Raw genomic sequence first — 12,156 nt, 5'->3', positions numbered from 1 at the left:
CCCTTTCAGGAAAAACTGACTCAGGGAGAAACAGCTGATGTAAAAAATGTATTAACAGATAGATTCTCCTCCCCTTCTGTGCTCCGGGGCCAAGAACTCCAGGCAAGGAGCCTGGAGAGCTGGCAGGGAGGGGTGGCAAAAGGCCTTGGCCAAAGGGGCATCGCCATCGGGAAGGATGGAGAACAGCAGAGGAGCGAGACTGGAGAGGGTCTTGTGCAGCCGGATCCCTCATGGGCACGTTCCCCACCAGGAGCAGCATGCCAGCAGCGACTGAGAACAGCTTCAAGGCTGACCTGCTGCACAACTCGGTAAGAGCCCGGGTGACTCCGTGGCCTCCCCCCCAAGAGCTTCCGAGCCCCCTCCTCCAGGTGCCCATCGGCAGCACACCCAGCCTCCTGCAGACCAGCCTGGCTATGAGCTGCAAGGTGCTGTGCTCTGCATCAGAACAGACTGGTGCCTCCCCCTACCCCAAGCTGCCCCCGAAAGCCGGGCTGTCCCGGTTCCCCAACCAGGGCAGACCCAGAAAGGCACAGACGGTGGGACAAGGCTAGCCCAGGAGGCGATGGCATCCTCCCGGCAGCAGCCGTTGCCTCTTTCCAGGCAGAGACCCTGGAGAGAAAGAGAAAGAAAGAGAGAGCAGGAGGAGCCCCCACCGTACCCGCTGCCCCACCGTACCTGCGTCTGTATCCTGTTGAGACCCCTGAACCACAGGATCTGCCCGCGCCGCAGCTCCATTTCAGCATGGTCGATCTCATCCACGTCTTCGGGCAGCTCCTCCTCTGGGATCTCCTCCTTGGTGATGCCGTGCCCAGCTTCCTTCAGGAACTTCAGGTGGCTGGTTGGGACAGTGCAGATCAGCTGGGGAGAGGCAGGGAGAGAACGGCTCCTTAGCCTGCAGGCTATGGCAGCGTGGAGCCCACCGCCAGCTTTGACCCATTCCTGCAGCGAGATGCCAGGACTCAGCTGAGGGACACCGGGATGCAGCCGAGATGGGCCACCAGTGGATGTGACCCACTGCAAGCAGGGTGGGAACGAGGAGTCCGTTAGCGACCTCCTCTCCTCACTGCTGGTGTGGTACTGGGATCATGGAATCCCAGAATGGCAGGAGTTGGAAGGGCTCAGCCAGAGCAGGGGGCACAGGACAGCATCCAGCTGGGGGTTGAATATCTCCAGAGAAGGAGACTCCACAGCCCCCCTGGCAGCCTGGGCCAGGGCTTGGGCACCCTCAAAGTCAAGAATTTCTTCCTCACATTCAACTGGAACCTCTTGTGCTTCAGTTTGTGCCCATGGCCCCCTGTCCTGGTGCTGGGCACCACTGAGAAGAGTCTGGCTCCATCCTCATGACACCCACCCTTAAGATATTTATAAGTATTTATAAGATCCTCTCTCAGTCTTCTCTTCTTCAGGCTAAACAAGCCTAGCACCCTCCACCTTTCCTTCTAGGAGAACTGGGATGGAGCATCACCCCTTTCCAAAGCTGCCTTGAATAAATACTACAGAGAACAAGGGCAGGGAGGCAGCAGGAAGGGAGAGGCAGGCTGGGCTGCGAGCATGCCGTGGCGTGGAGGCACCTGGTTTGGTTTTCAGGCTGGCTCTTACCTGGCCCCAGAGGAGCTCTCCCACTCCGATAAAAATACACCAGAACCACTGGCTCAGGGTGAGCCCAGAGCAGCTGAACGGCTTTCCACCAAACTCCACGATGATGATCTACAGCACAGGAGAGAACAAGTCACGCACCGGGGAGCCCCAAGGGCTGCGTGGCACAGCCATAGGATGGGAAGGTCCCCTATGGCCCACACATTTTTTCCTCCCTCTCTGGGATCACGAGAGGAGCAAGGACCTCCCATCTAGGCTAGCAGCTTTACAGGACACCAGAGGCACGCTGGCTGGCAGGCCCTGGCACCTCCCAACACACTCTAGACCCCAATATTGAAACTGTGTGCCACCAAGAAGCTGCTGGAGAAGAATAAGGGGACAGGACAGAGCTGTGGGCAGTGACTGCAGCTGACACAGGTCCTGCCTGTGGCATGGTCCCCTCCCAGCCCCGCTATCTTATTCCCATACCCTTCCCTCAGCCTCACCTGAGCTGCAAACGTCCCCAGCACCACCGTGCAGAAGATAGGGTTGCGGTAGATGGACTCGAAGACGTTCCTCTCCCCGTGGATCTTGCGCGCATTGATCTCGTTGAACAGTTGCATCATGACAAAGGTGTTGAAGACGATGGTGTAGTGCTCGGTTGGTGGGGAGTGCAGCGGAGCGTTCCGGCCGCTGTCGATATCAAAAAACTTCTCCCCTAAGCAGACAAGGGGTTTTGGGGAAGGGACGGGGAAGGGCAGGGGAGAGAGGAGAAGTTGAGATCCTGCTCCTTACTTCTGCTCTGCACTAGTAGAGGTGGAATTAGGATCCCAGGCTCTTGCTGAAGATCCCCTGACCCAGCTGGAGTCCCCCCATGCTAGCCCCACTGAACCCTTATTTCCTTAAAAATGTTGAAAACCTCCTGCCCTGGCTAAAATTGTCTCTGCACCCAGCAAGGTCATGAGCAGACCCAAAATGTCAATGTAAATCCTCTCCCTTAACACCCTTCAGCTTTCCATCCATCAAGTAAGCTCTGTGCTGGCCAACATGGGGCGACAGAGTGACAGCTCAGAACAAGGGTCCCCAGTGCTGGGGGAGAAAGGCAGCTCAGGAGGCAGTGCTGGGACTCTGCCCCTTTCCGCCCCCCCCTGCCCGCCCCAGTGTTTCCTGGGGCCTCACAGCTCACCTGCAAAAAGCAGTGTGAAAATGATAGTTAGCTGGTACACCGCGTGCCCCAGGATGTTCTTCATCATGGTGCGGGAGATGAGCGGCTTGTTGCGGCCGTATGGCTTGCGCAGCAGCAGGGACTCAGACGGGGGCTCTGTGGCCAGGGCTAAGGAGGCGAAGGTGTCCATGATCAGGTTCACCCACAGCATCTGGACAGCCTTCAGGGGAGAGTCCTGCCGAGAGAGGAAGAAGAACATGTCACACCACCAGAACCACCCTTTCTCCTCACTCCCTGTTTCGCAGGAGCTCCCCCTCTCCTCTCGCCAAGCCCCGGGATCCCGTACCTGCGTGATGCAGGCGCCCGTGAAGGCCACGATGACGGCCACGATGTTAACGGTCAGCTGGAACTGCAGGAACTTGGAGATGCTGTCGTAGACGTTGCGTCCCCACATCACCGCCTTGACGATGCTGGTGAAGTTGTCATCCGTCAGGATGATGTCCGAAGCCTCCTTTGCCACATCTGTGCCTGCGATGCCCTTGAGGACCAGGGAGAAAGCGATGCGGTGACTCACGGGGCAAGCTCCACGCTTGCAGTCTGCCCAGCTCTGCTTCTTCCCAGGAACAGCCCCGGGAGAAAATTCCTCTGGAGCCGGCGGAGGCAGTGCCAGTCCTGCGTTGGACAGCCAGTCCTGCTGCAGCAGCACCAACGCGCCCAAGAGAGGGGAGGCTGCAAAGCAGCGAAGCCTTCAAGGACAGACACTGGCTCGGCTCCAGAGCGGGGTTCCGAGTCAGCGGCAGCTTCACAGCCCATCACCGTGAGCGCCCCACGCAGGGGCCACGGCACAGCAAAGCTGGAAAACAGCTTAAAAGTGCAGCTTCTTCCTTATGCCAGGGAACACAGGGATCCCTGGCTGGCCATCTCTGCTGCAAGTGAGGGTTGGGACCCCCAAAGGAGAGAGAATTCAGCAGCCCAAAGCCCCACAGCCTTCCTGGTGCCTTCTGCCCCGTCCGAGGTGGATGGCAGCCCCACAGCACCAAAAGTCACCCGCAGCATCTCAGCCAGACACAGTTTGCTCTGCAGGAGCTGGGCTCACTGCATTTCTCAGCGCCAGCACACAGAGGCGCTCGCTTTGCATCAATTAAATGCACCGAAGTGATGCCGGTAACGAGCAGGTTCCCTGGTGTTTTCCTGGAAAAGCTCTCATGAGATTTCCAAGACCCGTCTCAGATGGGAACCCCCCCGGCTGCTGCAGGGCATGAGCTTTGGAGCAAGCCGGACAGACCAGCCGAGGGCACCCCACGTGCCGTTTCATCCCCGCTCTTTGGAGACCCAAAGGCAGCGCAGCCCTGGTGCCCAGCCCCCAGCAAAGCCCAGTGCCTGGCCAGGGTCTGATCCTGCACCCAGGGGCAGGGAGCCCCGCTCAGGTCCCCAGGGTTTACCTTCTGCTGTTTGTCCTAAAGGCTCTGGAATTGCACTTGGCTATTTAACACCTTCCTAAAAATCCCTGCTCCCCCAGAATTTCTCACTTGCCCAAAGCTCCCTACGTGGGCTCATAAGGCTCCTCCCAGCAGCTGACTCCTGCTCATGTACCTAAACTTAAACAATTCACAGGAAATCCATTAAAACTGACAGGTTTATTTTCTTGCTTCTTTCAGAAAGGGCAAAGAAAAGCAGCAAACCAGGAGATCAGAGTTCTTCACTGGAAATAAAACTCCCCAAGTCAGTGCCAGCACCGCGCTCGGAGCCTGGGCTTCCCGTTACAAACCTGGGTGAAGAACTGCAGGGATAAACCAAGTCACGCTGAGTTACTGGGCTCCCACAGCTCTCCTGGACCCCACAGCTCAGAAACCGGGGCCAGGCAGGACCCTGCTGCTCTGGGTGCTCTGCAAGCACCGTGTCACCTTCAGCAGGGACATGGTCCCTCGGGAGGGTCAGAGGAGCCCAGCCCTAAGCCAGGCTCTCAGAGGATTGCTCCCCATCAATCTTTTGCTAACAGCCCTGTAAAGTTCATCAGAGGTAAATCAAACCTCCAAAAAAGGTTTGGGTTTGTTTTTTTGTTTTTTTTTTTTTCTTTTTAAGCCAGCCTGTAGATTTGGAGCAGAGTTTCATCAGTCAAGAAGTAATTTAAGTGTTGAGAATAACCAAGTGTGCCGTTGGTTTCTCACCACCGGAGAAGCAAAGGCCACGCCCGGGGAAAACCCACTGCCCGTCCGTACCATGGCAAACCCAACGTCGGCTTTCTTCAACGCTGGGCCATCGTTGGTCCCATCCCCAGTCACAGCCACCACCTGCCTCTGGTCACCAACGGTGCTGTCAATAATTCCTGAAATGGGGAGAAGCAGTTCAGAGAAAATAAGCCCCAAGGGCAGGCTCCCAGCAGACAATATGCTGCAAAAGCACCCAGGCAGAGCAGAACAAGAGACACTTTGGTGAGAGGCAGCAGCCCCAGCAGGCGCTCACCTTTCACGAGTGTGTGCTTGTCTGTCGGGGAAGAGGGGGCCAGCACACGCAATCTTATCCAGCTGCTCCTGCTCCACCTGCAGGACAAGGCACACGTAAGCAAGGGTAGGGACCCCCCTGAAACCTGCCCCACCGGAGAGCAAACCCCAACCGGGGCAGCGCCTTCGCCTCCAAGCACCCAGACACCCCTGTGGCTGCGCTGGCTGAGGATCCCAGCAAGCAGAGGGACCAGCTGTGTTTATCCAAGGATAGGAGGAAAACCCAGTGGGATTCAGCGCCTTACACCGCTGGGGCTGTTGGAGAGGCCACCCACACCCGCTGCGGAGCAGGACCCGGGGGCTGCTCTCCCACCTCTCCCTTCTCATTGCGGATGAGCCGGTTGAACTCCTTCCCCTCCAGGCACAAGAAGTCCTCCCCTGGCAGCAGGATGCCACACTTGGTGGCGATGGCACGGGCGGTGTTGATATTGTCCCCTGTCACCATCCGGACGGTGATCCCTGCACGCTGGCACTTCAGGATGGCGTCCGGCACCTGGAGGACAGGGACAGAGTTGGAGGAGGACAAGGCAGGGCAGCGCAGGGCAGGGCGCTCAGGTTTGGCACTGGGTATCCCGGGAGCCAGGCGGCTCCTCTCCCATCCTCCCTAAAAAGATCTGGGGTGCGAACCAGCAGCCCACCTGTGTCCATAGAATCATAGAATTGTTTAGGTTGGAAAAGCCCTTTAAGCTCATCAAGCCCAACCGTTCCCCTAACCCTGCCATCCCACCACTAAACCCTATCCCTAAGCACCTCGTCTGCCCAGCTTTTAAATCCCCCCAGGGATGGGGACTCGACCCCTTCCCTGGGCAGCCCGTTCCAATCCACCAGTGGAGCTTGGTACTCACAGCGGGGACAAAATGCTGAACTGAAAACTCCCCGCCCAGAACCACCTCAGCCGTTCATCCCTGGGATGCAGGGGGAAGCCACCAGGGACCGGAGAGGATGCCTGCCCCTGCTGCCTGCTCCTGCACTGCAACCTCCTGCCCTCACCACGGCTCCAGTCAGACTCGCATGCGTGTCCGGAGCAGCCCCTCCAGCACAGACAGCACAAGATCTTCCAGCCCCTGCCCCAAGGGAAAGGCAACCTCACTGCCTCCTCCCAATCACGCTGCCGTGCCGGGCGCCAAGGCACGGTCCAGTGATCCATCACAACGGGGGCATTTTGTCCGCCCCCTCGCGCTGCTCCAGCAGCACGTTGCTGCACTAATGGGTTTATCTATTACGGAGCGGTGGGGGAAGAGGATGTTAGTGAGAAATTAGCAAATTGAATCAATGACCTCCAGAGCCGGTGCAGATGGGGCATCTGTAATGCAATTCCCAGACCCAGATACTTGAACATCTAATCAGGAAAGAGGCAAGCAAGGCAGGAGCACAGGGGCAAGCTCCAAAATGTAATCAAGAGGCAGGTACTGGAGGGCTTATTGCATTAGCCCAGCTGCCTGCCTGTCACCCCTACGGCAGAGGGGGACAGCAAGCTGAGGAACCAGCTAGATCAGCCCTGCCCCTTTCCAACACCCCTCTGTCACCCCTGCCTGGTGCCTCCATGCACCTTTGAACTGCATGTGGAACCAGCCTGGCTTGTGCACGGACCCGACAGCAGCTGGGGGGAAAGCCTGGGTGGGGACAGCCTGCCCCCACCAGGTCATTTTGTCCAGGTATAGAATCATCTAGGTTGGAAAAACCCTTTAAGCTCATCAAGTCCAACCTTTAACCTAACCTTGCCATCCCACCCCTAAACCCTGTCCCTAAGCACCTCATCTATCCTTTTAAATACCCCCAGGGATGGGGACTCGACTACCTCCCTGGGCAGCCCATTCCAGAGCCTGACAGCCCTTTTGGTGAAGAAATTTTTCCTTATGTCCAACCTAAACCTGCCCTGGCGCAACTTCAGACCATTTCCCCTCATCCTATCATCCATTACCAGGGAGAAGAGCCCGACCCCCACCTCACTACAGCCTCCTCTCAGGCAGTTGTAGAGGGCAATAAGGGCTCCCCTCAGCCTCCTCTTCTCCAGACTAAACGACCCCAGCTCCCTCAGCCGCTCCTCGTAAGCCTTGGGCTCCAGACCCCTCACCAACTTTGTGGCTCTCCTCTGGACATGTTCCAGCAATGCAACGTTTTTCTTGTAGTGAGGGGCCCAAAACTGAACACAGTATTCGAGGGGCGGCCTCACTGAGTACAGGGCCAATGGGAGAGAAATGCTGGCAGCAGGAAGCTGGTAGCATGGGGCACTTCACGGATGGATGCAGAGGAGCTGCTTGTGCTTTCTTAAGGGGCTTGTGGTCCTGGTGCAGCAGGGAAAGGGGCTCCTGGCCCAAGAATGGGGCTGGGGTGGAGGACAGCCAGGGCAGAGTTGGGATTCAGTACCTCTGGCCGCACAGGGTCCTCTATCCCAACCACAGCGATGCAGGTCAGGTCAGACAGGATCTCGTTCTCGCTGTCCCAGTCCGGCTCAGCGTCAGCGGGGAAGTCACGGAAGGCCAGGCAGATGGTCCGCAGCCCGTGGCAGGCCATGGGCTCTATCACCTTCTTCACCATCTCATCCCGGTCCTTCACCTTGAACACCCGAGGGTCTCCGTTCTTGTCCAGGATCTTGGTGCACCTAACGCAGGACAGGGATGGAGGGTGAGGGCACCGGTGGTGGCACATGATGCCAACTCCCCCTGTCACCTAAGTTAATTTGCAAAATGGGGGCATCCCCCTTACCCACAGCTCCCTACAGCTTTGCCAAAGCCACCCTAAGAGAGTGTTGCATGGCAGCACTTCCCAACAGTCACCTCCCTGCTCCATGGTGGCTGGGCACCCTCCACCCCGCAGCCCTCCCGCACAGCTCCGCAGTGCATCGAGAGCCCAAAGCCCACGGGACAGGGAGAGGACCGGCGTAGCAAGGGAGGGCGGTTACTTGCGGAGGATGATCTCGGAGGCTCCCTTGCTGTACATGCGGAAGCTGCCGTTGCTGTTCTTCAGCACCGTGCTCATGGACTTGCGCACCGAGTTGAAGGTGTAGACCTTGTAGAGCTTCTCCTCTGGCACTTCATTCCGCACAGCCTGGTAATCCTGCTTCAAGTCCAACACAAAACCCAGCAGGGCGCACTCGGTCTTGTTCCCCACCTGCCGGGGTAGGCCCCCTTCCTTCTCGGGTGGCTGGAAAGGAAAGAGGAAAGGAAAAGCAATGCCAAACCTGGGTATGACAGGATGTGAGCTGCAGGGGTGGCCAATGCCAGGAAGGCCAGAGGACACGAGGTTGTGGTTGTCCAACTCACCAGGATCTTGGATGTGTAGGCAGAGTTGATGGCAACACCATTGACTATGAGGTCCAGGATCTTGGGCAGGATGGCTTCAGGGTCAGGGATCTGGCGGTAGTGGGTATCCCCCACGTAGGCCTGCACCACAGTCATGCGGTTCATGGTGAGCGTGCCCGTCTTGTCTGAGCAGATGGCGGTGGCATTGCCCATGGTCTCACACGCGTCCAGGTGTCTCACAAGGTTGTTGTCCTTCATCATTTTCTGCAACAGGCACCATGACCAGGAAGGTCAGAACCAAAAGCGTGAATTTCCCCATCGTGCCCCCAGCAACCCCGCTCTGTCGTGATCTCACCTTCACAGAGTAAGCCAGGGAGATGGTGACCGCCAGTGGGAGCCCTTCAGGCACTGCCACCACCAACACTGTGACACCGATGATGAAGAATTTGACAAAGTACTGGATGTAAATGGGGGTGCACTCTGCCAGCCAGGGCCGCCCCTGCACCCCAAATGTGTCAATCACGAAGTACAGCACCAAGATGATGACTGTGATGGCCGACATGATCAGCCCTGAGGGAAGAGGAAGAGTGGAAGGTGAGGGGACACAGGGGAAGGGGACAGCCCCTTCTCCCCGTGCTACTTCCAGCAAGAGCTCTGGGGTGACAGCTCATGTTGGGCCACCGCCACTCACCCGCCTTCCCGATCTGGACTGCCAGGCGTGTGAGCTTCCCTTGCAGCACAGACTTCTCCTTCTTGGGCACCTTCACCTTCTTCTTCTCCTTCTCCTCATTTTCCACCCCTTCCTGGCTCTTCAGGGGCTGGATCTCTAAGGCCACACCATCCTGAGTTTTAGCTACAGCCCAGGGCAAAATAAGACACCACGTGTGAATAGGAGAGAGACCGGGAAAACCTGTAGGACACCACTGAGAAAGATGGTGGTGGGAGAGAGAGAGAGAGAGAGAAAACCCAGAACAAGAACCGTTCCCGACGACACACGCATCCGAGCACATGGAAACCTTGTGTCCCGGGGCCCTGCCACCTCTCTACGGGGCAGTTTTCTGCCGTCTACCCCAGCCCCATGGATAAAGGGTCCTCAGAGCTGACCCCTGCACCAGTCACACCTCTAAGTCAGCGCTGGCCAGGCTTTGGGGTGGAGGCAGGTCTTCCCCAGCCTCGCCTGCCCTCTGCTTTACACCTTGCAGCAGATGGGGAGCACTTTGGGCTGACCCCAGCGAGGCTCCGGTGTGTCCCTCCCCATCCCCTGATGAGCATCCCTGCTCCGTGCCCCACTCCCACTCGGTGCCACCTCTGCAGCGCCCTGGGGGTAGCTCAGCAGGGGTCACTGGCCAGGCGGTGAGATGGAAGGGGATGGTTAGAAATTCGGATGGAATTTGAAGAGGAGTGAGCCAGCTCCTTGAATCCCAGCCCTGAGCCATCCACCACGTTTTTAGGACCCGAGACAGCCAGGCTTTCAGCTGCTATAATCGGTCTAAATCCAGCTGAAGGTCTGCACCGGGGAGACCCAGGTCAGCTGGAAGTTTTGGAGAGGGATAGGAAGGGAAGAGGGTTCGAGGGCTCGAGGCCCCCCGGAGCTCACGGCAGCTCCACATCGGACCCCTCCACGGTTACAACAGACCCGACACGGACAAAACAAGCACCCGGACACAGTCTGACGGGAAGGAGGGAAACTCAAAACTGCTGAGAGGAGAGAGAAAGAGAGAGAGGTGGAGAGAGAGGTGCAGAAATGGGCTTCCTCCACAGCCTGCAAAGAACAGTGTGAGAAACACTGGCGAGGAGACGCTCACGGAGTCGAGGCCATGGGGGGAGAGGGTGCAACCGTCGCGTTGGCCAGGCCCCATGGGACATTTCATCCCAGGAATGGTGAAGGGACCCACGTCTCTCCCCCAGCCATGCCCAAACACAAACCCTGTGGAGGGACAGGGTGCACAAGGGCTTCAGAGCCACCAGCTCACACCCACACCTCACGTCAACATGTATGAGATTTGCCCTGAGAAAGGGATGTTCTGCCAATGGTCTGGGCTTCTGGAAGAGTCCTGTCCTCCCTGCCCAAAGGCTTGCCCCACGCAGGGGCAAGGTGGCCATAGGCGAAGCTGGCTAGCCCCATCCCAGCTAGGCACAGCCCCGTGGTGGGCTACCAGAGAGCACCGCGATGCCACGCTGGGGCCGCTGGCCACGGGACTGTTGCACCCTCTCCCAGGACAACGAGGCGAGAGTCCCGCCGGAGCAGCAAAGAGCACAGACTGATGAGAAGAAGGAAGGAAGGAAGGAAGGAGGAATGCTCGGTAGTTAGTGTGGTGCTGGTTCAAAGGATGGAGAGGCTGGTTACCTTTGTTGCGATTTTCAGGGGCTCCGGTTTTTTTACCTGTTCAAAGAGAAAAAGGGTGGAGGGCTGAGCAACACGGACCCACGTATCAATGTCCAGCTGGCGGGACAGCCTGGGGTCGGCCCTGCTCCGAGGGGCCGCGCACCGCTCCAGCAGCATCCACGCGCAGGGCTCAGCACCCTGCAGGCACCAGGCGTGCCTTGGTCCACAGCTCACAGCACCAGGGAGGCTCTGGAGCTCCCCGACTCCCCCAGGCACCCCATCCCCAAGGCTTCAGACTTCCCCGCCTGCAAAGCACCCGCTACAACCCCTGCCAGTGCTTCAAAGGGTGCCAGTGGTGTCTGGGACCCTCGGAGAGAAGGAGCCACAACCTCCACACAGCACGTATGGAGCACGGGTGCTCCCTGCCTCCTGCTGCCGTTGGGCGCAAGCGGATCTGCCCAGGAGGCACAGACTCGTCCCCCGCCGAGGGCAGCACTATCCCTGTAGCAGGGGGCTCTGCCCCCCCTGTCTGCGGTGGGCAAGGTCCCCGCGCAGGGGTCCCCGATGTGTCCCCAACATGGGGAGCACAGGGCTGCTGCAATCTAAGCCAGCCTTGTGCGATAAGGGGTTTATAAACCTTCCTCCTGTCACCCCCCAGCACCACGGTGGGGGATAAGCCGGTGAAGCCTCCCTGCCCCACTTTGCTCCCAAATCGAGGGCTGGAAGGCCCAGGGCACAGAGCTGGGTTTGTTCTGGGGCTGGAAGACAGAGTTTTGAGGCTGGGAAAGCACCGAGCACAGTGCCTGGGCACCTGGCGAGCTCCTGCTCGGTGCCAACAGCAGCGCCGTTCCCATGTCTCACCCCGTACTCCCACCTCCAAGCTGGCAGCTAAGCCCCAAGAGCTCCACAGCTGCCGAACCCCAGCGATGCCAGCCAGACGCCTGCCCTGGGTGAGCAGAGCTGGAGAAACCCAGCGCACACGCGGCCCAGAGCCAAAACGGCTGCCAGGAGAGGCCCGGCAAGCCTCCCCCCGCATGGCATCGCCTCCCGGGAAGGGCTCCCCGGCACAGGGACGCCTGTGCAGCCGGCGATGCCAGCCGGCAGCTCCCTCCTGCCAGCTCCTTGCACCTCATGGCTGCTCCCAGTGAGCCCAGAGCTGCTGAACAGGGATGCGGGGACACAGGGGGAGAGCAGGAGCTTCCCAAGCCCGGCTTGCACCGATATTTTGCTTTAAAGCTGGTATTGCGGCTGGCACAGAGCAGGGGAATAAGCAGTAAGATGTGAGAGCAGAGGCAGGAAAGCATTCGAGTCCCAGCACAATCAGGAGCAGCTCAGCCCACCTAGCTG

The 12,156-nt window shown here is 58.7% G+C and overlaps 1 protein-coding gene across 1 annotated transcript in view; it reads right to left on the bottom strand.

Moving 5' to 3' along the window:
• Nucleotides 1–12,156, bottom strand: part of ATP2B4 (ATPase plasma membrane Ca2+ transporting 4) — a 37,548-nt gene that overhangs the window by 17,645 nt on the left and 7,747 nt on the right. Inside the window, 15 exon segments of the mRNA XM_009638268.2 lie at nt 676–858; nt 1,600–1,707; nt 2,082–2,293; nt 2,762–2,975; nt 3,087–3,278; nt 4,960–5,066; nt 5,204–5,256; nt 5,258–5,280; nt 5,555–5,734; nt 7,609–7,843; nt 8,144–8,385; nt 8,505–8,747; nt 8,839–9,053; nt 9,175–9,336; nt 10,831–10,866. Of these exon segments, the coding sequence (XP_009636563.1) occupies nt 676–858; nt 1,600–1,707; nt 2,082–2,293; nt 2,762–2,975; nt 3,087–3,278; nt 4,960–5,066; nt 5,204–5,256; nt 5,258–5,280; nt 5,555–5,734; nt 7,609–7,843; nt 8,144–8,385; nt 8,505–8,747; nt 8,839–9,053; nt 9,175–9,336; nt 10,831–10,866 (2,405 nt within the window).

This window comes from Egretta garzetta, unplaced genomic scaffold, assembly GCF_000687185.1.
Source record: "Egretta garzetta isolate BGI_Z169 unplaced genomic scaffold, ASM68718v1 scaffold105, whole genome shotgun sequence".
Lineage (NCBI taxonomy): Eukaryota > Metazoa > Chordata > Aves > Pelecaniformes > Ardeidae > Egretta > Egretta garzetta.
The sequence above is the reverse complement of the archived record's forward strand: the minus strand, read 5'-3'. Positions and strand labels throughout refer to the sequence as shown.